At 35.0% G+C, this 27217-nt stretch overlaps 1 protein-coding gene across 1 annotated transcript in view; it reads left to right on the forward strand.

The window, feature by feature from the left end:
- Positions 1 to 27217, forward strand: part of nonC (serine/threonine-protein kinase Smg1) — a 1124353-nt gene that overhangs the window by 1007051 nt on the left and 90085 nt on the right. Inside the window, exon 67 of the mRNA XM_090398044.1 lies at positions 19330 to 19428. Within this exon, the coding sequence (XP_090254170.1) occupies positions 19330 to 19428 (99 nt within the window). The remainder of the gene's footprint in view (positions 1 to 19329; positions 19429 to 27217) is intronic.

Genomic DNA, 27217 nt, shown 5'->3' on the forward strand with positions numbered 1-27217 from the left:
TTTCAGGAAATGATAGGCATTATGTGAATAATAATTAGAGATTTATGGACATTTTAATGTTGCATCTTTGAGGACAGGTGTATTATATCTGTAGCACAAGCACACCTGTCCTGCATTTAGGAGGAAAAACCATGTCACCTCCATGTAAGACATTACAAATTCAATAGAATTTTACAATGGTTCTTCACATCCTGGAAAGGATTTGAACTGGGTCTTTCTTACTCAAAGGAATAATCATTACTGACTGAGCTACACTTCCATTATAAATAATTAATATTATTAATATTGTGTGTTAATTGGTCAGAAAATTTAATTTGTATAATTTCGTTAAATTCATTAATTTATTATATATTTTTTATTCTACACTTTACCAGCTCTTTTTCCACATTTCTGGCTTTTTATAGCTTTTTCTACTTCAAGTTTTTTTTTTCTGTTAATTGTTACGTTTATTTGTAAGCTTCCTATAATAGTACAATATGTTGAATAATCATATGTGTAACCTAAGAGCAACAGCTCATCCAGGTTATGATATACATAAAGTTACAAAAATTTTGTAATGCATTTTCATTATATACACATATGTACATTCATATAATATACATACTATTATAATATAATTACATAATAAAATTGCAGATAAAATAAAATTTCATCATACAAAGAAAGTTGCATAACAATTAATTAGGAATAAAACAAAGCAGTTAAATAGCATTTAAATTTTACGTTTTACACATAAGATTGGATCTTTGAATACAAATATGCTAAAAACCAATAATTTATACAATTATTTTGAACAGAGCTTCCTCATTTCTGTGGGAAAATAAATACTCTTTTATTAGAGTTTTGTATTTGTTTGGGTTAGTTTCATTTCTTATTGTTAAAGACAGTGTGTTGAATACTTTTGGCGCTAAATAAGTATAATGTTTATGTATTGCTTCTTTATTTGCTTTTGGAACTAAATATTTTAGGCCCTTATGTCTACTAAGGAAAGTAAGTATCTTGTTTGATATTTATGTATTCGTTGTCATTTTTTATGAATAATAGTATCCTATAGAGTATTGATATATATACTCTTGTTTCCATTCTCCTTTAACATTTTATTTTCCATTACTGTTCTCTGACTACTTTTTTGCTTGGAGAGTTGTGAATGAATAGAATGGGTTGCCAGATTCAGTTGTGAGTGCTTTATCTGTTAATGGGTTCAAGGAGAAATGTGTATAGTTTGAGTCTCCTGCAATAATGACACCTGTAGAGTATCCATAACTATCGAGTAATATGTAATACCACTGTGAAAATAAATTCATTATGTAAATACTTCGTCGTATGTATCATAAGATATCATCATCAGTACAAATAGTGAACAAAAATAAGGAATTGAATAAAGAAACAGTAAAGTGCATGCATTAAATCGGAATCCCTCTATGTATACAGTTGTGTGTTCATGGATTAAAACTATTGGACTGAAAATAATTAGTTAAAAATAAAATATATATGAAGGAGTACCCAAAAGTAAGTCGAATTATTATTTTTAAAAAATGTTATTAAAGTTTATAATACACATTCTAGTCTCCTTCAAAGTACTCTCCATGTGAGTCAATGCACTTGTCCCAACCTTTTTTCCACTACTGTAAACAGTTCTGGAGGTGTGCAACTAAAATACTGTTTATGGCCTCCAGCGACTTTTCTTTCACTTCATCCACATCAACAAATTGCTGTCTTTTGGAGAGACAGAGAGGGAGAGATGGGTGAGTAGGGAGGACAGGGAACAACCACCATGCTGTTTTTCATCAAGAACTGTTGGACAGACAAGGCCATATGGACAGGGTCATTGTTGTGGTGCAGCAACCAATTTCTGTTACTCCCCATTTCTAGCCATTTTTGTCACATACTATCATGCAGTCTTCTCAAAACGTTGAGATAAAAATGTTGGTTCACTGTCTGTCCAGGAGGAAAAAATTCTTTGTGTACAATTCCATTCACATCAAAAAAACCAATCAGCTTTTGATCAAACCTGACATGCTTTCTTGGGTCTCAGTGAATTTGTATGTTTGCATAAGCTTGATGCGTGTTTTTTTCTAGATCATAACCATAGCACCAAGACTTATCCATGGTCACAACTTTTGAAAAAAAGTTCTGGTCATTAAGAACTTGCTCCCTCAAATCACAGCAAACATTCACACGATTTTTTTTTTTTTTTTTCCCCTCTATGAACAGATGCTCAGATTTAGTGGACACACACATTTCATTGCAAATCTTCTGTTAAAATTTGCTGGCATGAACTCCATGAGAAATTTGTCTCTTCAGAAACTTGCTCAATGGTCTTTCAATGATCTTCATTGGTTGTGTGACAAACCTTTTCGATGTTTTCATCATTCTTGCTTGTTGAAAATCAGCCAGATCATGGTTAGTCTTCAACTGACATGTCCCCATTTTTGAAATGGGAAAATCACTCGTAGATCTGCATTTTACCTGAGGTGTCTTTCTTAAAAGCTTGCTGAAGCATAGCAATAGCTTCAGCTACAGTTTTACCCAAAAGAAAACAAAATTTCATGCACACTTTCTGTTCCTTATGGTCAGCCATTACAAAATTGCCAAAGTTGCTTGTAAGCACTAACAAAAAAGCAGGCAGAACAACAAACCAGTTTACACATAATGATGCCACTTGCCAGACTGGTGCAGAAAACTGTACACTCATAATGCCTAGCAGCAGCATCCATAACTAGAAAATGTACACGCACCAAGTTCAGATTCTGATTATTTTGAGGTACTCCCTCATATAAGAGAATACAATTTATTTAATATGATTGTGGATAACAATTTCCCACAGTTTTGGACTAGTGAAGCAGCCATTACAATTCAAGTTAGGCCTATGGCCTATGAAGTAGAGCTTCAGCATTTTCTTTGTATAAACATTTATGTTTATATATTGATCTGTGCATCAGCTTGGTGTCTTCCCATCTGATCCTGTGGTTAGTGTTTTCAATTCTGTGTGGTGCTAGGCCAGATTTGTGGGGTATGATAAAGCTGGATGTGGTCTTGATGTTCAGAGATATATTTATGTTCACTTGGTATATGCCAGGTAGCATCACTGGTGAGACTTTGTCTTTTGGATAAGGTAGCAAGTTATGAATTTGGTTGATAAGTTTATAGGTAGCAATGAGTTGATATTTTTTCATATTTTTGGCCACACATTCAGAGATGACTTTAATATATGGTATAGGAGTCCTGTGGGTTTCTTCTTGTCTGGGTTGCTGTATAGGAGAATGGTTAATTATTTTTGGATTATATCCATTTAGGCTGTTTCTTTGATAATTTACAGCTCTTCTTTTAGGGATTCTTCAGAACAAATCTTGTATTCTCTTGATACTAGGGATTTTATAATGCCATATTTTTGAGATGGATGGTGGGCATATTGTGGATTTAATGACCTGCAAAGGTTGTTTTCAGTAGACAGAAGGTAGAAATGTATCCATCTTACTTATGCTGAAGGTGTACATCTAGAAAGGAAATACCTGTTCATGATTCTTTTTCTAGTGTAAACTTAATACAAGAATATAGGTTGTTGCTTTTTTGTGGAAAATTAGTGGAGTTCTGGTCCTGTGTGACTCCAAACTGCAAAGACATCATCAATATACCACAACCAAATTGTTGATTTTGGGTCAAGAGAGAAAATTCTTTCTTCTAAGTGTTCAAGATAAAAGTTGACTAGGTTCAATGATAAGGGTGAAGCTACTGCAGTACCTTCTTGTTTATATGTTTTATCTTTCCATGCTGGCCTGGTTGGCTGAGTGGTTAGCATATCTGCTCTCCAGCCAAAAAAGGCTGCAGGTTTGAATCCTACCATGGGCATGGATGTTTGTGATTGTCTGTGAAAGTACTAATGATGGTGGTCAGCAGTAGATGCGTTTGGTGTAAATGATGAAGATAGTTGCAGTTGGTAGAGTGGCTTTAATATACAACTCCTAACACCTCCAGAGAGTTGTAAAGTAGATGCCCTCCCTCAATGCATCTTTGGACTCCCTGGAGGTGTTAGGCAATAATAATAATAATAATATGAAGTAACCAGATGTAATTGTAAATTTGAATAAGTTCACTATGTCCAGTGGAAATTTTTGGGCTAGAAATTTTAGTCTCTTTGTGAGGGATATTTGTGAAGAGTGAGAGAGACAGAGTCAAAGCTTACTAACATGTCTGTATCTGCCAGTTTAATGTCTTTTATTCTTGTAAGAAATTCTATGGAATATTTTGTTGAAAAAGCTGAGTGGCCAATGGGGGGATAGAGAAGGTTAGACAGAATCTTGATATTTTATACATCTCATCTTCCTTTTCCCTCTTTTACCTTACCGTGTTGAGGGTTTATTGATCATCAGACCTCAACAGTTCACAGGATAAGGTGGTCAGCCCTATGCCCCGGTGTATTCTATGTCTGCAGTGGTGTTGAGTTCTCAAGGCCAGTTTGCCTGCTTTGCAGGATGAAAATCCCCAGATAAACTGGGGAGGAAACCCCTACTGTCCACGTCCAAGACCGGCTAACTGGACTATATGCCTGAGGAGGATCCTTCAGCTCCTCACATCTCCAACGGGAATCGAACCTAGGACACTACTTCCCCAGGCATATGGTTTTGAAGCGCAAAGTCACTAGGTTAACCGTGCGAATTTCCAATACAATAGGACTGCCAGTACAATCCACAATAGGTCTAAGTGGATAGTCATGTAATTTTGATGAGCCATATATTCCAGGGGAGTTTTGCATGGTATGTTCTGAGTCTTTTAATGGTTTCTTGATCTATGGATGCTATTTTATCCAATAACTTTGAGTTTTTTAGTTGATTTATGGTAGGATTAGTAGTAAGCTGGGAATATGTATTGTGATCACAAAGAAGTATTTTCATTTGTGAATCACTCACATTATGACCACCTTCCTAGTAGTAGTGGTGTGTTTGGCCAGGATAACTGCTTGCACCCATCTTGGCATTGACTTCACTAGACTATAGAGGATGTCCTGAGGTATTCTGAAGCAGCTGGACAGAATAATAGACAGATATTACCGAGTGAGAAAGACTGCCACTGATCAGTGGATGCTGCATTCCCCGTGATCCAAAAAATGTTCAATGTGATTCAAATCAAGAGCATCAGGTAGCAGGAGAGAAACACTTGGGTTGCCCGGATATGTTCTTTGAACAGCCTTGTGAAATGGATCATATCTTGCTGGAAGACTCCAGATCCATTGGGCCACATTGTTACCAGAGAAAGCAATACCTGGTCCATGAACAATTCCTAGGTAAGAATTAGCTGTCCAGGTTTGTTCATTGAGGATGGGCAGAACCAGTAAATGAGTCCCCATACCACTGCCCTGTTTCTGGCCAGCTATGCAGTGGGTCATGATGTTTTGGCTCAAGAGTGTGTATTATATGTAGATAAAGCAAACCTTCCAAAACATTCTCAATCTACTCACAACAACTTTACATGTTCATAATTCTACCTTCAATGATGTTTGTTTTCATTACCAGTCTGCAAAATCACATCTACCTTTCCTAACAGAAACGCTTGACTCTTTTCTCCCAAAGTGGCATTTGTGTTACATTTGTTCTGATATAACAAGTCAGAAAGTTTCAGAATTAAAATATCCTCTTTTTGATCTTCTTTGGTTAAAAATCTTTCTGCCCCATTTTGTAATTAATTCATTTGCTCTCTGTATTATTACTTCTAATGACACCAACTGTTTTGAACTTTTTTAGTTTCCTTTGTTTAAATGTTCATTTTCTTCATTTCAGCCTTCCTAATAGTAATGTTATCTTACCAAGCATTTTAGTCTTCTCTTCCACACTGATCTCTCATGAATTGTTCACATCCCTAGAAGAACACTTGATTATCCCTAACACTCTGCAAACACAGTTGATCTCCTCTAAGCAATTAAGATCGCAATTTAGTATTGATTTCTTCTCCCATGGTGTAGCATCCACACAGCCAAAATACAAGTTGTGAAAATGACAACATATTTAGTAATACAAAAAAAAGAAGGGGAGAGGAAGTGTAATGTTAGAAATAACTAGTGAAACAAACTCTTCAAACCGAATCCTAAGATGGTTTCATTAGAAGAACACTTGATTATCCCTAACACTCTGCAAACACAGTTGATCTCCTCTTCACCAGTGGCCCATCTAAGTATGATTCAGATGTTGTTTGACCTCTAAGCAATTAAGATCGCAATTTAGTATTGATTTCTTCTCCCATGGTGTAGCATCCACACAGCCAAAATACAAGTTGTGAAAATGACAACATATTTAGTAATACAAAAAAAAAGAAGTGGAGAGGAAGTTTAATGTTAGAAACAACTAGTGAAACAAACTTTTCAAACCGAATCCCAAGATGGTTTCATTATATGGCCAGCAGGAAAAGCAGTGATCACATGAGAATAACTTTTATAGTGTTTATTTATTTTCTTTTTTATGTATTTTCTGAGAAGGCACAGAGTCAAGAATTTAATGTAGTAAATGATCAGAGTCTACTTGTGAAGTAAGATAACACAACTGAACAGATTGTATGACAAGAGGAAGATGAATATGAGGTTGAAGATGTGGTTACAGCAGCACAAGGTGATGGAATGTATAAAAGTGAGAATGAGACAGGTAGGAATGGAAATCAGAGTCAGGATCAGAGAAACAGGAGTGGTGAGACCGAAGAGAGAGAGGAGTGGTATAGCAGCTAGAATAAAGAACATTGGTGCTGGTAGAATGGCCTCGACACAGGGATTGTCATGTTTGTACACAAATATAAGAAGTATTCGAAACAAGAGAGGCTGAGTTTGTTGCATTGATTGAGTCACTATGCCCAAAGATAATTGGAATAAGTGAAACTTGGTTGTCTTAGGAGGATGCGATGTTGGGGATAGAAATGTGAAAAGAGGAGGGGGGGGGGGAATGCTGTTAATGATTGCAGAGGAATTGTGTCCACAAAGTGTGGGAGTTGGTAGTGCATGCACAGATGTTGAATTTGTGTGATGTGAAGTTGAAATTAGCAGATATATGTGGAAATATAAAAAGGGTGATTATTGAAACTCTGTAGTCAGTTAGCATTCGTACATTGGGTAGATGAGCTGAGCAAAACGGATGTTGACAATACATGGAAATTCAAAAGGCGATATCTGACACAGGCAATGTATAACTGTATACCAAGGGTTAAGCAAGTAAATAGAGTAGCAGTGAAATCAAGCAAGCTGTGCCGGAAAAGAAAAGGCTATGGAGGAGGTACAAGACAGATGGTGGTGATTAGATCCGTGAGGAGTATAAAGTGCAGGCTAGAAAGGTAGAAAGGTGACAAGCATGGTAAAGAGAAAAAAAGTTGCAGTATGAGAGGAGATTGGCTGGTAATGCCAAGGTTTTCAACAGAATTTTTTCAAGGATATTGGAAAGTTATTGAATGAGAATTTTATCAGTGTATATCATACCGATGTAAATGATGCAATGCAACATACAAGGGAGACAAGTAGGAGAAGAATTGGAAGTGAAAGAAGCAGAAGTGATTGGGTTAGATGTTAATAAGGCTGTGGGAATGGATGACATATCAACACATATTCTTAAGGAATGTGCACCAGTTGGCTGTGTCTTTGACCTGGTTATTTAATGAAAGTCTTGCAGTGCATAGAGGACTAAGGAGTGGAAAGAAGGCAAAATAGTACTACTCCACAAGCATGGTTCTAGGACAGAAGTTTCCAGTTATAGACCAGTCTGTATTACTGTGGTTGTGTTTGAGGTTGTTGAAGAGATTGGTTAGCAATAGAATACGGGATTGGGTTGATGGACATCATCAGTGGCTCAACAGACCCCAGGCGGGCCAAGGCCTTCCTCTGAAGATTTCACCAGCTGAACTTTATTTCTGGCTTTGGCACAGCAGTTTTTCTCATTTATGGCTTGAAATCCTTTTCATTGACATCTTCCTGTCATAATCTTGGTCTGTCTCATTTTCACCTTCCTTTGGGTTTTGCAAGAAATAATTTTTTTACAGGATTGTTATCATTCATTCTTGATGAGCAGCCAAGGTAAAACAATTAATTTTAAGAAATTTGATTATGTCTGATTCTTTAAAATATCTATAGAATTCAAAGTTAAAGCATCTTCTCCACTGATCATTTTCCTTAATACTGCCAAGGATGTGCCTGAGTATTTTTCTTTCAAAAACAGCAATTTGCTTTTCCTCATTCTTTGTCAGTGTCCAGATTTCTGAACCATATGTCAATACAAGGCAAATCAAAGTTTTATAGCAGGAATTTATTATTTCTGGAAATAAACTGCAATTTCATTATTTTCCCAAAATCATAGAAACTTTTATTAGCAGTAATAATTATTTTCTGTACTTCTGGTGAAGTTTTATTTTGGCAGCTGAAGATCCAGTAGATAAAGCTATGAACACTTTCGAATGAGTATGATCCTATTTCAATAAAGAGACGATTGTTTTGGTATTTGTTTCTAATGCAGTGCATATATTTAGTTTTATCTTGATTTATTTTCAGATGCATATTTTTTGCAGCAGCCTCAAGGGCAAGAAAGGCTTCCTTAAGAGCATTGGTTGTCCTTGCAACTAAATCAATTTTGTCTGCATAGGCAAAGATTTGTACAGATTTATAGATATTTCTTCTGTATTAATTCCTGAGTCTCTTATGACTTTTTTTAAAAAGATATTAAATAGTAAACATGATAATCAGTCTTCTTGATGAACTCCATTTTTTATGCAAATTACATTTGAAAGATGGCCTTGTATTTGAATTTTGGATACTGTTTTCTCTATTGTAGCCTTAACTAACCTAATGAGTTTTGGAGGAATACAAAATTCCTGCATTGCTTCCAAAAGCTTATTCCTATTAATGCTGTCAAAGGCATCTCTGAAGTCTACAAATAAATGATTAGTATCAATACCATATTCAATAGTCTTTTCAAGTATCTGTCTTAAATGAAATATTTAATCAACTGTAGATTTTCCCTTAACAAAAGCCACATTGATTTGTTGATCAACATGTGGTCAACACAAAAACCCCAATTTGTTGATCAACATGTGACAGTAGTCTTTCAAAGAGTATGTTTGAAAAACGTTTATATGATGTGCAGAGAAAGCTGATACCTCTGTAGTTAGAACAGATCATGGGATCTCCTTTCTTCAGTATCCATGTGTAGAGGCTTTCTTTAGTTTTGGATAGATAATGCTTGTGTTCCGGTCTAATGGATGTTTTTCTGTATTCCAAATTTTAACTATCAATTCATGTATCTTTTTAAGTAGTTCAGACCCATAGTTTTTTTAGCAATTCTGATGTTATACTATCAAATTAGGGGTCTTGTTGTTTTTGACTTTTTTGACTACCTTAACTTCATCTACAGATGGTGCCTGTTCATTAGGTTCTTTGTCAGTGTTAGGTATAATAAAATCTAACTCTTGTGCATCTTCATTCAATAGGTCATTAAAATATTCTGTCTATCTGCTGAGTATAGGTTGTTTGTCACTAATGATTTCACCACTTTTACCTCTTCAGAGAGTTGATCTAGGTTTAAGGTCTCTTCAACTAGAATTGATTTTTTGATAGAATGCTCTGCATTCATTAACCCCTATAAGATGTTCAATATATTAAAAAAAATCTCTGCTCATATGACCGTTATTTTTAGCTGGTGAAGCTTCTTTTCTAGCTGTAGAATATTCATTAGATGCAGTTCTGGTGTTTCTTTGAAGCATCTTTTGATATGCTTCATTTTATTTATTTGTGACCATGGCACATTCTTCATCAAACCAATCTTTATTCCAGGGTTTTTTAAATTTACCCAAGAGAACTTGCTACTTTAAGTGTATTTGTTTTCAGTGCAGACCAAGATTCTTCCAAAGAACTAACATCTGTTGTTCCAGGCAGTGATTTTTTAAGTAAGGTCATATAGTGATTTTTGTATATCTCATCATTTAATTTTTCACAGCCAGATTTTTCCACATGAATCTGTGTTCTTTTTTGGCATGAGAAATCTTTCCACATAATTTGGCTACAATTAAGTAATGATCAGTCGATGTTCGCCACTCTACAAATTCTTACATCTAACAGGTCAGTTTTATGCCTTGCATCAATTGAGATGTGATCAATTTGGTTTTGAGTGTTTCCATTCGGTGATCTCCAAGTTGTTGTTTTATGAATGTTTTATGCTGAAAAAAAGATACTGCCAATTACCATATTGTGTGAAGTAACATAATTTACAAGCCTTGCTCCATTATTGTTGATAACTTCATGTAGGCTGTATTTGCCAACAACTGGCTGAAATTCAGCCTCTTTTCCCACTTTCACTTTCAAATCTCCAATGACTTGAATATCTAAATATCACTAGCTGGGTAACTACCAAAAAGTCTGTCCAAGTCTTCATAGAATATTTCTTCTTTTTCATCATTATCCTTCTCTTCAGTTGGTGTACACACAAATAATACTATAATTAAAGAACCTTCCTCTGATTCTAATTTTACATAGTCTGAGTGACTTTGCTTTGAAGTCCATGACAAGATGTTTAATCTTTTTATTCACAATGAATCCAGTTCCTTCAACATGCTTTTTTGTATGACAGCTATAAAATAGTGTGTAATTTCTTATTTCTAAAAGCCCTGTCCTGTCCATGTAACTTCTTGAATTGCAGTTACATCAATCCTATACTTGCCAGGTTGTTGCGTCAACAACTGCAGGGCCTTACTTCAGTATAAAGAAAGAACATTCCAACTTCCGAGACTCAAATCCTTACATTGTTTTCCAAATTGTTTCCATAAAAGCAGCTGGTTATTATCTTCTTTGGACTTCTCAAATTTAGAGCTTAGAGTATGTATGGTTAAATGCTATGTATGTATGGTCTTTATTTCTGTATGGTGCAGAAACTTGGACCTTGAAGACAACATCAATAAAAAAACTTGAAGCCTTTGAGATGTGGTTATATAGACGAATGTTAAAAATCCCATGGACAGCAAAACCATCCAGTCAGGAAATACTGGAACAAATGAGGAAATCACGTGAACTTTTAGATACCATGAAAAGAAGGAAAACTGCACCTACTTCATAATGAAAAATATAAGATACTTCAATTGATTATAAAAGGGAAGATAAATGGAAGAAGAGCACAGGGAAGACAAAGAAAATCTTGGCTGGCAGACATCAGGCAGTGGACTGGCATGAGCTCTGAGGGACTGTTCAGAGTGACTAAGGATCGCTAAAAATTTGCCAAGATGGTCGCTGACTTCCAATAGGAGGTGGCATCAAAGAAGAAAGAAGGACTTCTCAACATGTAAATTTTCACAGGGTGGGTTGTTAGCCCCATGCTCAACCCCCAAACCTGGAGGATGAAGTCTCCAAATTTATACGCTCTGGGAGCAGGGTGGCCCAGCTATACTCCCAACCACTGGGTACCCATTTTTAGTTGCCGCTTATGACATGGCACACTGGGACTATTCTTTAACCCCGGTCACCACATCCCTGTGTGCGACCAGGGTTAAAGAATATAAGTGACACTGATGGATAGTCATGGCAGCAGAATAACAGTTGCAAAGGATATAGTGAATTTATTGAATGAACATTTTATCAGCATATATCATACTGGTGTAAATGATGCAGTGCAATATATAGAAGGGAGACAAGTATTATTAGGAGAATTGGAAGTGAAAGAATCAGGTGATTGAGTTAGATGTTAAAAAGGCTGTGGGCAGGACTGGTGCATAGTATTTTTCTTGTGTGTGCGATTAATGTTCAGCGCCTTTCCAAAAAAGTTTTTTTTGAATAAAGTGTGAATAAAACGAACAGGAAATGAAAAACAAATGAAAACCGCTTTACAGTATAATGTTACCTACGGATTAGTCCTGCTTATACAAATTTTTTCAAGTTATTTAAATTTTCAAAATAATATAAAATATTAATATGAAGTTAAGAGATTTATTCAAATATTCTTTACATTAATTTTGCTAAAAGAGACTCGTCTGGCTTTCATTTTAGCGAAATCCTGACGCAGTACATCAATGTTGATAGACGGAGCAATATTATTTTCTATTGAAATTAGTGCCCAACCATTTAATTTTTCTTGACTCATGCTTGATCGCAGGTAGTTCTTTATTAATTGTAATTTAGAAAATGTTCTCTCTCCCTTAGCAACTGAAATGGGCAAAGTCAGTAGTATTCTCATTGCAGTCAGTGAATTTGCAAAGAGTTCTTCAAGGTTGCTGATTATTTTGTGTCACTGACGCCGCCCTAACAGCTCGCTAATATAACAGGCTCGAATGTTGAGAAGAATGAGTTATCAGTAGTAAGCCGACTTTTAGGGCCGGACCACATGCATCCGATCCGATGCACTTGGTCCGATTAAAATTAGGATACGGCCCTTACACGGAACTCATAAATTAATCATAAGTTGATTTATGATACATCAAAAAATAAAGAAGAACTATCTTAGGTATATTTTCGTAAATTTTAATCAAAAATTACAGTGATATAATCAGGTCCAGGATACAATTTCAGAATTTATTTGTTCGTTTCTTTCCAGGAAGATCTGAAGGGACCTGAACAAAAGACGACATACATTCATAATTATATGTACAATTCTGTACCATTCATTGTTCGTTTAAACTCTTATCTCATATTTTTTGACATCTTTTAGGCACCTTTTCTTCTGTGGCACCTGTGTATATTGCACACTTCGCACACACAACCAGCCGGGCCTGACTATGGGAATGGATGACATATCACCACATATTCTTAAGGAATGTGCACCAGTTGGCTGTGCCCTTGACCTAGTTATTTAATGAAAGTTTTGCAGTGCATAGGGTTCCTAACTCCACAAGCATGGTTCTAGGATAGAAGTTTCCTGTTATAGACCAGTCTGTATAACTGTGGTTTTGTTCAAGGGTGTTGGAGAGATTGATTAGGAATAGAATACAGGATTGGGTTGATGGACATAGTATTCTTTTATTATGGTCAGCATGGATTTGTAAAGGATAGGTCTTGTTTTAGCAATTTACTTGCATTTTATGATAAGAAAACGTGTTAGATAAGAGAAATTCATATGCAGTGATATTCTTGGACTTTAGAAAAGTGTTTGATAGATTACTTCCCACATGATGAGTTTTTGTACAAGCTGCAGAGAATGGGAATAAGTAGCACTGCTTATGGCAATTCCCTTTCAGGGAATAATATACTATCTATTCCCATTTCTTGTGCCATTACTGTTTAACTTGTTTGTAAACGATATATCATGTGCACTGACTCGGGTTTGCTGATGATGCAAAGCTGGGGAGAATTATAAGTAGCACTTCTTATGGTAATAACTTTCAGAAAAATTTGAATAGACTTTTGATTTGGACAAAGCAATTGGGTTGTATTTTTAATATCAATAAGTGCAAGGTGTTGCATTTCAGGGTCATATATATATATATATATATATATATATATATATGAATGGGATATATAATAGGAATGGGATGTGCAGTTTTTGGAAAATTGAAAAGAATTTTAAACAGCAAAATAAAATCTGAGAACAGAGATTGCCTCTTATGACATACAGAACAGAAACCTAGCCAATCAAAAAAGGAAATAATAGATGAAGTGCAGAAATATAAGGCTGTGTACTATATCGACAGTGTGTCATGCTGTAGGAAGTGGATGAGATTCGAGATTGGGAGTGATGGTTGACAGTACACTGAAGTTTAGAGGGCACATTGCTAATGTTGCAAAGGCTGCACATTGTAGTGCTGCTATGATAAGAAGTACTCTAACATGTAGGGATAAGGAAGTGGTTGTGCCACTGTATAAAGCACTGGTCAGACCACACTTGGACTGTTGTGCTCAAATCTGTAATGTTTCCACATAATACTGAAAATGAGGAGAGGATCTAGAGATGAATAACTAAGACAATATCAGGACTTTGAAAATGCTAGCCATGGGGAGAGAGAGAGTTTGAAGAAATGTGGATTGTGGAGTTTAGTGGATAGGAAGAAAGAGGTGATAGGATAGAAACATTGAAGTTAGTGAGAGGATTTTATTGGATTAATCCAGATGAGATTATAAAAAAAGTAGGAGGTGAGAGGAGGAAAACCCAGAGGCCATTCCTGGAAGTTACGTAAGAGTGTGGTGAAGAGGGGCGTGAGGAGTAGATTTTTTACATGGAGAATTGTTAATGAATGGAACACATTACCAGAATGTGTTACTAATACAAGCAGTATTAAGGGTTTTAAGAATCAGTATGATAAATATGTTGTCAGTTGAATGAACCTCCCACAATGAGTCTGCCAACTCCATGGAGAGTGCAGTAATAATATGGTGCATGAAGCATGAAAGAAGTGCCTGAAAGTAATGTAGATGTGAGGTGACAGTAAGGAGTTAAATAACATGCTTATGCAGCATCCTTCTCAGGACAAAACATGAACTAGGTGACTGCAGAAACAATTGTTGTCTGGTACAGATGCCTTAAAAAGGAGAAACACCCCAAATATGGAATAATGCAGACATTATTTTACTGCATAAAAAAGGGAGTAAATTAAAACTAGAAAACTACAGACCTATTAGTTTGTGATCCCACATTTATCAACTTTTCATTAGAATTATAACCAATTCATTAGAAATAAATTTGATTCACTACAACCCTCTGAACAAGCTGGTTTCAGAAAGGACTTCAGTACAATAGATCATATTCAATCACTAAGCCTACTTGTTAAAAATGCAATGAATACAATCATCCTCTTCACATGGCCTTCATAGATTTTAAAAAAGCCTTTAATTGCATAAAAATATCATCCACAATTTATATTGGCATAATAAAATATATTTATGGAAATTCTACATCAAATATCATTCTTAATGAAATAAGTGAAAAATTTCACATAAGGCAAGGAGACATGATTTCTCCCAAACTCTCATTAACACTGGAACATATGATGAGTAATTTAGAATGGTCCAATAAAGGAGTCAGTATTCATGGAATTAAATCATCTAAGATTTGCTGATGATATTCTTATTATTGTAAACAATATGAAAGATTTAAAAGAAAGGATAAAAGATCTAGCAACTAAATCATTAGAAATTGGATTAGACATTAATTCTGAGAAAACCAAAATAATGACAAACCAAACAGGATACAATGAAAGACAAACGTTATTAAGATAAGAAAGAAAGAAATTGAAATAATAGATGAATATGTATACTAAGAAAAATTATTAACAGTGAAGAAACAAGGAGTCATATAAGAAGTGGAAAAAAAAAAAAAAAAAAAATAGAATAGGAATGGGATGGGCAGCTTTTGGAAAATTGAAAAGATTTTTAAACAGCAAAACCTGAGAACAGAGCAAGACTATTCAGCCAATGTGTATTGCCTCTTAGGACATATGGAGCAGAAACCTGGCCAATCAAAAAAGGAAATAATAGATGAAGTGATTGCACTTTTGTGCAAAAAAACAGAAAGAAGAATGGAAAGATGTCTGCTAAACATAAGACTCAGATAAAATAAAAAATGAAGAAATAAGAGCTAAAACAAAATTTTTCAGATATTGGAGAAATCATATTTTGAAAGAAATGGAAATGGACAGGACACAGTACAAGACTCGAGGACAATAGATGGACAAAAAAAAAAAAAAAAAAAAAGAAATAGTTCAGTTGCTGAGTGATTGTTTTGCAAAGGTGTATCATCTAGGTGGAGATTTTGCTGTTGCTAATGTGACAGATGTACATATCAAAATTGAGATAGATGAACAGCAGGTGTTCAGCATAATGAAAAAATTCAATGTGATTACAGTAGCAGGAATGGGTGGCATGTCAGCCTATGTACTACATGAATGTGCAAGATAATTGGCATTGCCTCTGATGAAGTTGTTGAAGCTAAGTTTCAGCTCTGGTAGTGGAAAGAGGGTGAGATAGTTCCATTATATAAAGATGGCTCCAAGACAGAAGTAGCAAACTACAAACAATTAGCATCTCAATAGTGGTTGTTAAAGTATTGGAAAAGTTGGTTAAAGGTAAAATCCAACAATAGGCGGATAGGGATCTGATACTCTATAATGGGCAGCATGCTTTGTAAAGGATAGATCCTGTCTTAGTAATTTATTCACATTTTATAATAAAGTGACAGAGGAATTGGATAATGGAAATGGCTGCAGCATGATGCTGCTGGACTTTGCAAAGTCATTTGACAGAATACTGCATGGAAAATATTACAAAAGTTGGAGCAAATGGGAATGGATATGAAGCTGGTAGCATAAGTGACTGACAGACAGACAGGCACTAGAAAGTAGTGTATGGTGGAGTTGAATCTAGTAGAATGAGATATTAGTGATATATGGGAAGATTTAAAGGGGGGGGTCATTTGTTTGCTGATGATGCAAAACTTGAGGGGATAGTAGTTGATAAAGGTGATGTAGATATCCTGCAGGATGGTTTTAATAAATTGGCAGTGCAGGCAAAGGATAATGATTGTCAGTTTAACATTTCGAAATATAACATTATGCACTTTAGGTTGAGTACACAGTAAGGTTACATACTGTGTACCACATTGATGCTACGGGATTGCAGGAAATTGATGAGGATAAGGGACTTCGGGATAATGGTGGACAGAGAGTTGAAGTTCAGAATGCATATTGCACAAGTTGGTAAAATAGCTTAACAAATTACTTGACTATTGAAAAACATGCTAACAATAAAGATGTTATTTTCCCTCTTTATAAGACTATGATTCCACCACAACTTGACTGCTCTGCATATATTTGATCACCTGCCCTCCTTGGGGATCAGGAGGTGGTAGAGAGGATTCAGAGACAAGTGACCAAGCTGATGACAGGTCTGTGGAATGCTCCCTATGAGGATAGGTTGAAGGTGTGTGGGTTACAAAGTTTAGTTGAAATGCAGAAAAGTGGAGATATGAAATAAACTTGCAAGATATTAAAGGAGTTTCATAAATGAATGCAAAGGAAATTTTTAATATATGACAAATAAAGAACTAGGGGTCATCCTTGAAAGTTGTGCAAGAATTTGGTTAGTAAGGATGTGTGAACTATATTCATTGCTTGGAGAGTGGTGAATGAATGAAATGGATTGCCAGAATTAGTTGTGAGTGCCTTACAGTGAATGAGTTTAAGGAAAGGTATGATTGGTTTTGTGTGTTTAGAAGTTAGTGTGCATCTTCTAGGACAAGTCACTGACTCCATGGAGATATTGTATAATAATAATACCATATCGAGTGATAAGGAAAATTACCAATATCTTGATATCTATCCCTGAGATATCTTTATAAAAAAGTAGTTACAGTATGAAGATATAATAGTATCTTACAATAAATATGTTTCCAATGGTCAAAGAAATTGAGATTACTGAGGTATCATTATGTAATATATGTCTTATATAATAAGTGTGTTGTAATGAAACAAACAACTTTTCAGTAGCTGTAAGTTTAGAATATCTAAGTTCATTTGAAAAAATTTCTGTTTTTCTGTATAATTATTTTTATTTTATAGAAAAATCAGCAGGCCATGACCAAATAACACCAGAAATGGTAAAGAATTTAGGAACGAAAGCCATAAATCCCAAAGACTGGGAAGTAGCTATAATAATCCCTATATTTAAGAAAGGAGACAACTGTAAATGCGAAAACCATAGAGGAATTTCGCTTTTAAGCATTCCAGGAAAATTATATGCCCGTATTTTAGAAGTGAGGCTTAGGAATCAAATAGAGCATACATTGGATGAAATGCAATATGGCATTCGAAAAAATAGAAGCACGCAGGATCTTATCTTCAGTCTTAGACAAATATCAGAGAAAATATTGGAATATGGAAAAGAACTACATTCATGTTTTATAGATTTTGAAAAGGCCTTTGACCGAGTTCCCAGACACTTAATATGGCAAACATTAAAGAAAAACAAGTTACAAGATAACTTAATAGCAGCCATACAAAGCCTCTACAAAAGTAATAGAAATTATGTAAGAACCTGTAATAATAGCTCAAAAGAATTTGAAACAAATGTAGGAGTGAGGCAAGGCTGTATCCTCAGCCCTCTTCTCTTCATCATAGTAATAGATGAAATTTTAAAGGCATGTCAAACAAAAACAAAAAAGTTCCACCTAGGATATACAGGAAACTGAAAGAAACCAGGATTTCACACATGGCTTTTGCAGATGATGTAGTGATTCTAGCAAATACAGCTGAAGATCTGCAGTACAATATCAACATTTGGTATGAAGAAACAAAGAAAAGGAATATGACCATAAATATAAATAAAACTAAAACAATGATCATATCTAGAAACCAACAAAAACACATAATAAAAATAGAGAATTATCAACTGGAACAAGTTCACTCCTTTAAAATACTTGGGATCGTATATACAAGAAGATGGTAGACTAGACACAGAAATTAACAACAGGATAAGAGGGGGAACAAAGCTATTCTATGTAATGAAAGGCCCACTCCTAGATAAGAAAGAAGTCACCCAGAATACCAAAATGGCAGTGTACCATTCAGTGTTTCTACCAACATTAACATACAGTTGTGAGTCTTGGTGTTTAACAACAGGAAACACAAATAAACTACAAACAATTGAAATGAAATATCTCAGGAAAGTGGTACAAAAAACAAGACTAGACCGAATAAGAAATCAAACCATAAGCGACAACCTTCAAGTTGCACCTCTGAATCAATTCAAGCCTAAATGAGATGGTTTGGATATCTTAATCGAAAGCCAGATAATAGGGAAAAGAAACATAGGCAGACCCAAGAAGGATTGGCAAAAGGAAATTAAAAGAAAAATTGGAAAAGAAGGGAATTAACTGGAAAGAAGCAAAACAACAAACCTTGGACAGGATGGCATGGAAATCTCTTTGGCAGAATCTCGATACTTAAAAGCATAAGAGATCATAGACAAAGAAGAAGAAGAAAACTTTCTTAAAAATAAACTTAGTTAAATTTTTGTTTTATGCTATACCTTTTTTAATTTTGTTAATACTCTACGTACATTTTCCCAACTGTTATACAAACAAAATAGTTGCCACTTTAAAAACAGCAATGTTCGTAAAAGAAAAGCTAAATTTTCCGACCTGTAATAATAAACAAACTCATCCCAGAAGACAGATTGATTACCCTATTATCGGAATGGATTCTCCTTTTTCTGACATGCGCAGAAGTGTTGAAAGATCTCTAATCGGTGGGCAAACTATATTTGTATGTATAAATTATTAGTCTGCGTCCTTTATGTAATATGAAACTATTAAACATTCTATTATTAAATTTTTTTCAAATTCAAATTTTATATATATATTTTTTTCATAGTTTATTATAGTTTTTCCCCTGTTTATATTCTATTAGGATATCACTAAAAATCATGTTCTTTCTATAAGAGGTCTCTTATCAACTCATCATAGACTGATGTCAGATGTCAGACACATCCTCCGAACTCTAGCTAAGGTAAGTTATTTTATTTTATTCCAGATAAATTAACAAGTAAAAATAAATGGTTGTTTTCTGCTTTGATCCTGGGACAATGTGGTGTGGATGAGCATGTTGAATGATTACATCATAGTAAGCACAGGAAAGCTGATAATGGAAGCTCATAAAGAAAAAGTAATAAGTAATAGTCAAAGCAGTATAGGTGGAAAGAATTGGCCAGAAGATGAGAAAATGTCAAAAATAAAGCACTCCATCACTAATGTGGAAGAGATTGAAGAGAAAATCGACAATCACTTGATTTGTATGCTTTCAGCAAGACATTTGCTATCTTTTTATTGATGGCTACATAAGATTACAAACATATGTAATAAAAACGAAGATAGAAGAGATCAATAATAATATTAAATGCTGGCTTTCAGAGATGAAGAAGCAATGGACAAATTAATCAGTTCTTCCAGCAAGATTGCTCAAATGGGCTGTAAACAAAGACATAATTGGCTTATAAGAAGCTGTACTCTAGAACTTGAGAACATGGTAGAAAATATGATTTTCTGATTTTCAAATTGGAAACCATCATCATCATCATCATGCATATCAAGGATTTAGGCCTAGCATGACCTGTTCCGGTCTTAGAAGTCATTATTTAAGAGGACGTCCTGGTTTTCTTTTTCCTAATGGCTTGTTTTGGTAATCTTTCTGTTTTCATTCTTTGAACATGTTCCATCCATTTATGTTTATATTTTTTAATTTTTTCTATTACTGGTTCTTGGTTTAATTCTTTCATAATTTCTTCATTTCTTTTGTGATCAAATAGGGTATACTTTGCAGTTTTTCTCATAAACTTAATTTATGCTGTTGTTAATCTTTGTTTGTCTTTTTGTTTTATTGTCCAGATTTCACTTCCATACATTAAGACTGGTAGGGCTAATGTATTGTATACTTTTAGTCTGGTTTGTTTTTGAACTAGGTTTGGTGTAAATATAGAGTTAATTACACCTGTTATTTTTAAATATTTTGCAATTTGTACATTTATATCTTTTTCATTTTCATATGTGATCATACATCCTAGGTAATTAAATGAATTCACCTGTTCTAAGATCTTGTTATCTATTACTATTTTTGTTCTTGCTGGATCTTGTCCTTTAAAGGCCATCAATTGGAAACCATAGCTTTTTGAAAACACAGAGCTGAAACAGTTATTGAAAATTAAAATGCCAAGATATTATGAGACTTAAAATTCATACAGATAGCCTCAGAATTCAATATGCTAGACATTTAATTGAATTTGTGGTTTATTGTCATGGGAATAGCCAGGGGAAGGAAGAATTATATCTGGATGTTTCATAAAATGTCTTGATACTGCTGGTCTGAAGATTTAAATTTAGCAATATCAAGACAGTTTATGAAACATCCAGATATAATGCCATTTCACTTACAGAAAATGGCACCATTAGGGACATCTGATATTTCACAATGATATCTAGATATTGCTTAGGCCCTGGATAAGTCTTGGACACATCTGGCAGTCAAGGATGTAATTAATATGTTTTGCTTTTTGTATATTCTTCACACTGGCTCAGGATACAAGAGTATATATATACAGAGAAGTTGAAAGTGAATACCAATTAGTGTGAAGTGGAATAAGCAGTACAAATTAGTATATTGAAAAGAGAAATATATAAGAAAGTGTTAAAAAGAATTAAAGTTCAGAAGCATTTACAGGTGATCTGTAGACTCAACTACACAAACATTATACAAGAAAAAATGAAAGAGTTTGAAAGCAATAACTAAAAACTTAGAGTCTCATTGGTAAACTGAAGAAAACTTTGCATGCTTCATATAGGGAGGCATGTGGTAGGGTTGTCTGCTATGATATAAAAATCAAACTCCATAGTGAATGGAAAAAGTTAAAAGGGCAGTTCTGGAAAAGAAGAAAGCATATCTAAAGTTCTTAGCAAGTAAGTCAGCAAATGTCCTAAGAGTATACTGAGAAAAATGTAAAAGAGCTAAATTAGGGTGACCATTTATTGTCACACCAATCTGGGACAAAACAATTTTCTGTGTGGGGGGGGGGGGGGTCAAAAAAAAAATATATATATATATATGGTCTTATTGTTGCTTCAATTTACACAATATCTTTAGTAGTTATGTTACAAAATAATTATCAAAGACAGTAATAAATAATATTTTACATTTAAGATACACTACTTGGAAAAAATTCAGTGAACACCCACACAGGCAAGGTGCATTATGCCATGTAATGAGTCGTGTTTGTAGCCAGTATAATTGGAGGGATGTGATGCTTTCAAGTCAGTGCAACTGCATCCAGATGAAATGGCTGTGAGACTAAGGAACTGACAGAGTTTGAAAAAAACTTTGCAATTGGATGCAATGGCCTATCTGTTCGGCAAATTGTTGACAAATTGAGCCATCCAAGGTCAAAATTCAGTGATACTATACTGAGATGGAATTGCAGGGAATCAACTGCAAGTACTGTCTGCAGTGGACAACTAACCACACTTGCTAAACATGACCATAGGGTGCTACGAAGATTATATATAAAAACCACCATTTGTTGACTTACACATTGAATGCAGAGTTCCAGGCATGAATCTGCACAAAAAATTCAGAACCAAAGCTCACAACATGAGTTTCCATTGGAAGAATCACAATTACCTGAACCAACATGCAGCAACGCTTCGGTGGTGCAAAGAGCATGTTCAGTGGGATGTGGATGCTTGAAAAGCTGTGTTAATAAGCAATGTATTGCACTACACTTTCTACCGAGCAGATAGACAGGTGTGGTGGATGCCCAGTGAATGTCTCTTACCAGATTGTGCAACCCCAACTATGAAATTCAGAGGTGGTGGTGGTGGTGTGATGTTATGGCCCTGTTTTATCTGGTTTGGTCTCTGTTTATGATGCCGCGAACATTGAACTCCTAGAGGTATCTGGACAATGCAATGCTTCCTACTTTGTGGTGTTTCTATGGAACTGACCATTCTCTATTTTAGCAAGACATATCATAAGGCTGTTGCTGTAACTGCACGATTTGTGGACATGAACGTCACCACACTTACTGGCCTCCACAGAGCCCTGATCTCAGCCCTATTGAACATCTGTAGGATGAACTCAAGTGTCAGGTGAGGTCAAGAGACATCTGCCCAACAACAATCCAGGATCTCATTACATGCCTACAGGAAGAATGGTTCAAAATTCCCATTAATTACTATCATACACTTGTGGAAAGTATGCTCCGTAGGATTGCTGCATTCATCGCAGCGAAAGGATGTTCTACATCTTGTTAAGGTAGGTGGCATGGCTATTTGTTCCTCATACTGTGGTGTCCATTGACTTCTTTCCAATCAGTGTACTTGGTGAGTGTTGATTTTTTCCAGTCAGTGTAGCAGGTTTGGTGAGTTAGCAGTTCAACTGCAAAAGGGGTGTGAACTTAGTAGAAATGTGAGACATAATGGATCCTACTATTCATGGTTAGGAATTTAGAGAAACACAACACATGTGTTAAAATAATTACTTTACTTAATATTAGGAACATAACAGTTGAAGTTTTGACCTCTGTATTGAGGTCATCATCATAAAAAATTGTAATATTCCCACGTACCCTCGAGGGTACAGAGGTCTGACATACATCAATTTACAGGCTGAGGTTAACCTTGTGAGAATGGCCAGTACTCAGCAGAGTGTCAGTAGCATTAAACGACTGTTTCCCTTCCAACTACTAACTGCACTCAGACTTGCTTAACTTGCGTTATCCATTAGTAGCGGAGACTCTACCAATCGACCAACCTTTGCTGGCTCATCAGAAAAATACATATGTATAAGGAGTAAGCTACATGTTGCTGCATTCATTTTACTTTGCAAAGGTAAAATGAATCTAAGCTGCTTATTAATCTTTTATCTAGCCTGACCTCTTGTTGGAAAAAAAATAATATTATTAAAAAATGAAAAAAAATTAAAATAAAATAAAATAAAGTTTAAAAAAAATAGTAAATATAAAAATAAATTAAAACCAGAACTACATTAAACATTTCTAAAGTCCTCTCGTATTGAGATATCCTTTTGCACTTGTTCCAGTGTTATAAGGGTTGCAGATGGGTCCTCCACATCCTTGGAATGATTAGTCCGTCATTTTTGTTCAGGTTTCGACTGTGTTTTAGCATTTCAGGCTTCTATAAATTTTCTCTCAAACCAGATTTTAGTGTGACGTAGAGACTTGGTGCCTTTCCAGTCAATTCTATGGTATGTTTGGAGTGCGTGGTCTGATAGGCCTGTTTTTTCCATAATGGAAGTATTTAATGTGTCATTTGTGTTCATATGGAGGACCCATCTGCAACCCTTATAGCACTGGAACAAGTCCAAAAGGATATCTCAATACGAGAGGACTTAATCCTCTCCTATTGAGAGGATTAAGTCTTCTCAATATGAGTATTGAGAGGACTTAATGTAGTTCTGTTTTTAATTTATTTTTATATTTACTTTTTTTTTAACTTTATTTTATTCTATTTCAAATTTTTAATTTTTTTTAATATTATTTTTTTTTCCACTATAAGTCAGGCCAGATAAAAGATTAATAAGCAGCTTAGATTTATTTTACCTTTGTAAAGTGCAGTAGCATGTAGCTTGCTCCTTATACATATATATTTTTCTGATGATGATGGCATTTTCAGAGGTCAAAACGTCAATTGTTACTTTCCTAATATTAAATAAATTAATTATTTTAACACATGTGTTGTGTTTCCCTAAATTCCCAACCATGAATGTTGAACACCATGTAACCTTAAAAGAAAGAATAATGGATCCTAGTTCTGCTGAAAAGCATCCACAGAAATATCTTTAAAAAAGACACATTGCAGATTCTGTAAGTGAGAAAGAGAGTCATTAATCAACCAACCAAAAATCATTCTCTTCTGAACAGCATCAAGAATTTTTGGAGATGCTTCAGGTGCACCACACGAAATGTTAGAATACTATTCCAAGGTTGGATGATTTGTGTATAGTAACATGACAGATGAAAAGTAGCATATTGAGCAAAAAAAAAGTTTTTTTTGGTATCTGAGGTTATGCCAGGAAAGACTAAGAGCAAGACTCAGTCTGAGAAAAGTGATATGGAAATAACAGCCCAGAGAATCACCCGCATTAATTGGAAAATATGAAAAGAGATCACTTTCCACCATTACATGTAGTCAGTGACCTGAGAGAAACTAGCAGTCAGCTTACCAAGAGAGAGAGAGAATGGCAGACCATAAAATCAAAAAGCAGTCAGTGTCAAACCCTATCATATGCCTTGGAAATATCAATTGCACAGCACTGGTTTCTCCAAAATTTCATGTAGGCAAGGAAATCTGTGAATCTTGATTGGTAAAATTCATACTGATGGTAACTGAGTAGTTCACAGTTTTCCAGGTGTCAAAGAAGTTGACTCTTGAATATCTTCTCTGTTACTTTAGACAACAGATACAAGAGAGGTAGATCAGTAGTTTTCTGGTAGACACTTAACAGCACTTTTTTTTTTTTTTTTAATTGGTTGTATATATGCTTGAGTCTGTGTGCTGTAAGGTGAATTCCAGTGAGCATAATATACTGTATAGATGATGTACTCCTGATGTTAGTCGCAGGAGTACATCTCTTGACACAGTTAATGAGATTCTATCACAACCACAAGTCGTTTTAGTATCCATGTTTTTCAAGTTTTTTTCTGATGTCTTTTTGAACTGAAAGACATCCGAAAACATTTCAGGTAAGGAGTAAGATGATTGTCCTTGGTAATCTATGCAGGAGCTAGAAAAGAGTGATTCCAGTGATGATCCATTGGCACAAATGGACAGTTTACTAGATTTAGTCCTTTCAAAGTCAGACTTAGCCCTGTTAATGATGGTTTTGCATGCATTTCATACTTGAGTATAGGCTGTGAATGAAGCTGGAGTTTTTATCTCAAACCACTCACAATAAAACTTTTTTTTTTTTTTTTTGGACCACCCTGGCATGCCCTTTTTTGAAAACCATGGTGTGGATATAGCATGGAAATTATGAACAGAGTGGAGTAGGAAGGCCTTTATTTCAATATGGATAACTTCTGTAACAAAATCACAATAAGTATCTGGAGAATGGAAACAATGGTTTGGTTATGTAAAGAAGGTGTAAAAATCTTGAAGACATTCCTCTGTGCATTGTTGTTGTGCAAATTACATGAGGTTGTTAAAGGTTAATGTTAGAACATTCCGCTAGAGATGATACTTGGATGAGTTTGTGATCTAAATTATGAAGGGGAGAGTGGTTATCTCAACAGCATACTTGCAAGTGGTTAAGAAAATATCCAGAGTATTGGATGAGCAAAGAGAAATGTCAGGAATTCTGGTTGGGAAATGAATTTAGGTCATTAGGTTTGCTTTAGGTCATTGCTTATAGCAAATACCGAATTCTCCAACTTCACTGTTGGAGAATTTGGATTGTAGGAAATCAAGTTTCAAAGAAAACATGTCAGAGAAATCAGAAAGATTTTCATAATTTGGGGAGGTAGTAGAGACAGCAGATAAATGATACTTAATGAGGTGAGAATATCTTAAGCCACAGAAGGTCAAAAGTGTGAGATTCAAGATTAGGTATCCTCTCATAATCAATCACACAAAGTACAAGTATCATTCTTGTGATGGAGGAAAAATGCATGGTTTGGTAATCTAAACAATTAAAATGGACTGTCATGTCAGCAATTTGAGGTTCAGTCAAAAACAGATCAGATTTATTTGGAAGTTTTTCCACTTGGTTATAATATAAATTAAAGATACCAAGAAATTATATACTTGGTTTAATCCTTTATCCAAGAGTGTAAGCAAAAAAAGTTTACACCTAAAGTATTTTCAGGACTGGGACAACTCGTATATAGAAGCTAATGACTTCACATCACTTGCCTTAGTATCCCATAATGCAAAGCACATATCCTTACGGACATGTATAATGTTATGCATTATGGGAAGGGTCACACCCAGAGTTTCGATCTTTATAGAGGTCTCATCAGTGGAAACCAGACCCAGAGGTGATACTAAGGTTGAAGTAATGCCGAAGTCATATTTTCATATACAAGTAGCCAAAAAATCACACCGTATTAAAATAAGTGTAAAATGCATGGCATTATACATGTCTTTAAGGATATGTGTTTTGCATTGGGATACTAAGTGATGTGAAGTCATTAGCTTCCATATACGAGTTGCTCCAGTCCTGAAAATACTTCAGTTGCAAACTTTGTTTGCTTACAGTTGGATAAAGGATTAAACCAAATATATAATTTCTTGGTATACTTAATTTTTATAATATCTGTCTTATGAACAATGATGATGTGAAGCTGCATGGATATACCTGCTTGTGAAGGATGGCTTCCTATAAATTGAAAATTCAGTATTACCAGCAGAGTTACATATTAGTAGGGTATCGACAAGGGGAAGACTGCTGTTAGATTTATGCTCGATTGAGAATTCAGTGTGGGTGAATAAGGAGTTAGTTTTTTCCAGAGAAGTTCTGTTTCAGAGTGGACCAGGTCACAAAGACATTGTCAACGAAATGTAGCCAAATAGGGGGATCAAGAAGAAATAGTGTAAAAAAAAAATCCAGTCCCTTAATTCTCCATGAAGTAATCAGCCAAAGCAAGTGATGTAGAATTGTCCATTGTGATACCTTTGATTTGTTGAAACAGTTTATTTTTCCAAGAAAAGTAACCAACATTGATAGTAAACATAAATAGTTTAACATTGTCATCAGAGAAACTTCCCTTTAAAAGTTAAAGAAGTTCTTGAAG

This window comes from Typopeltis vanoorti, chromosome 9, assembly GCF_054136105.1.
Source record: "Typopeltis vanoorti isolate ZY-2024b chromosome 9, IOZ_Tvanoo_1.0, whole genome shotgun sequence".
Lineage (NCBI taxonomy): Eukaryota > Metazoa > Arthropoda > Arachnida > Uropygi > Thelyphonidae > Typopeltis > Typopeltis vanoorti.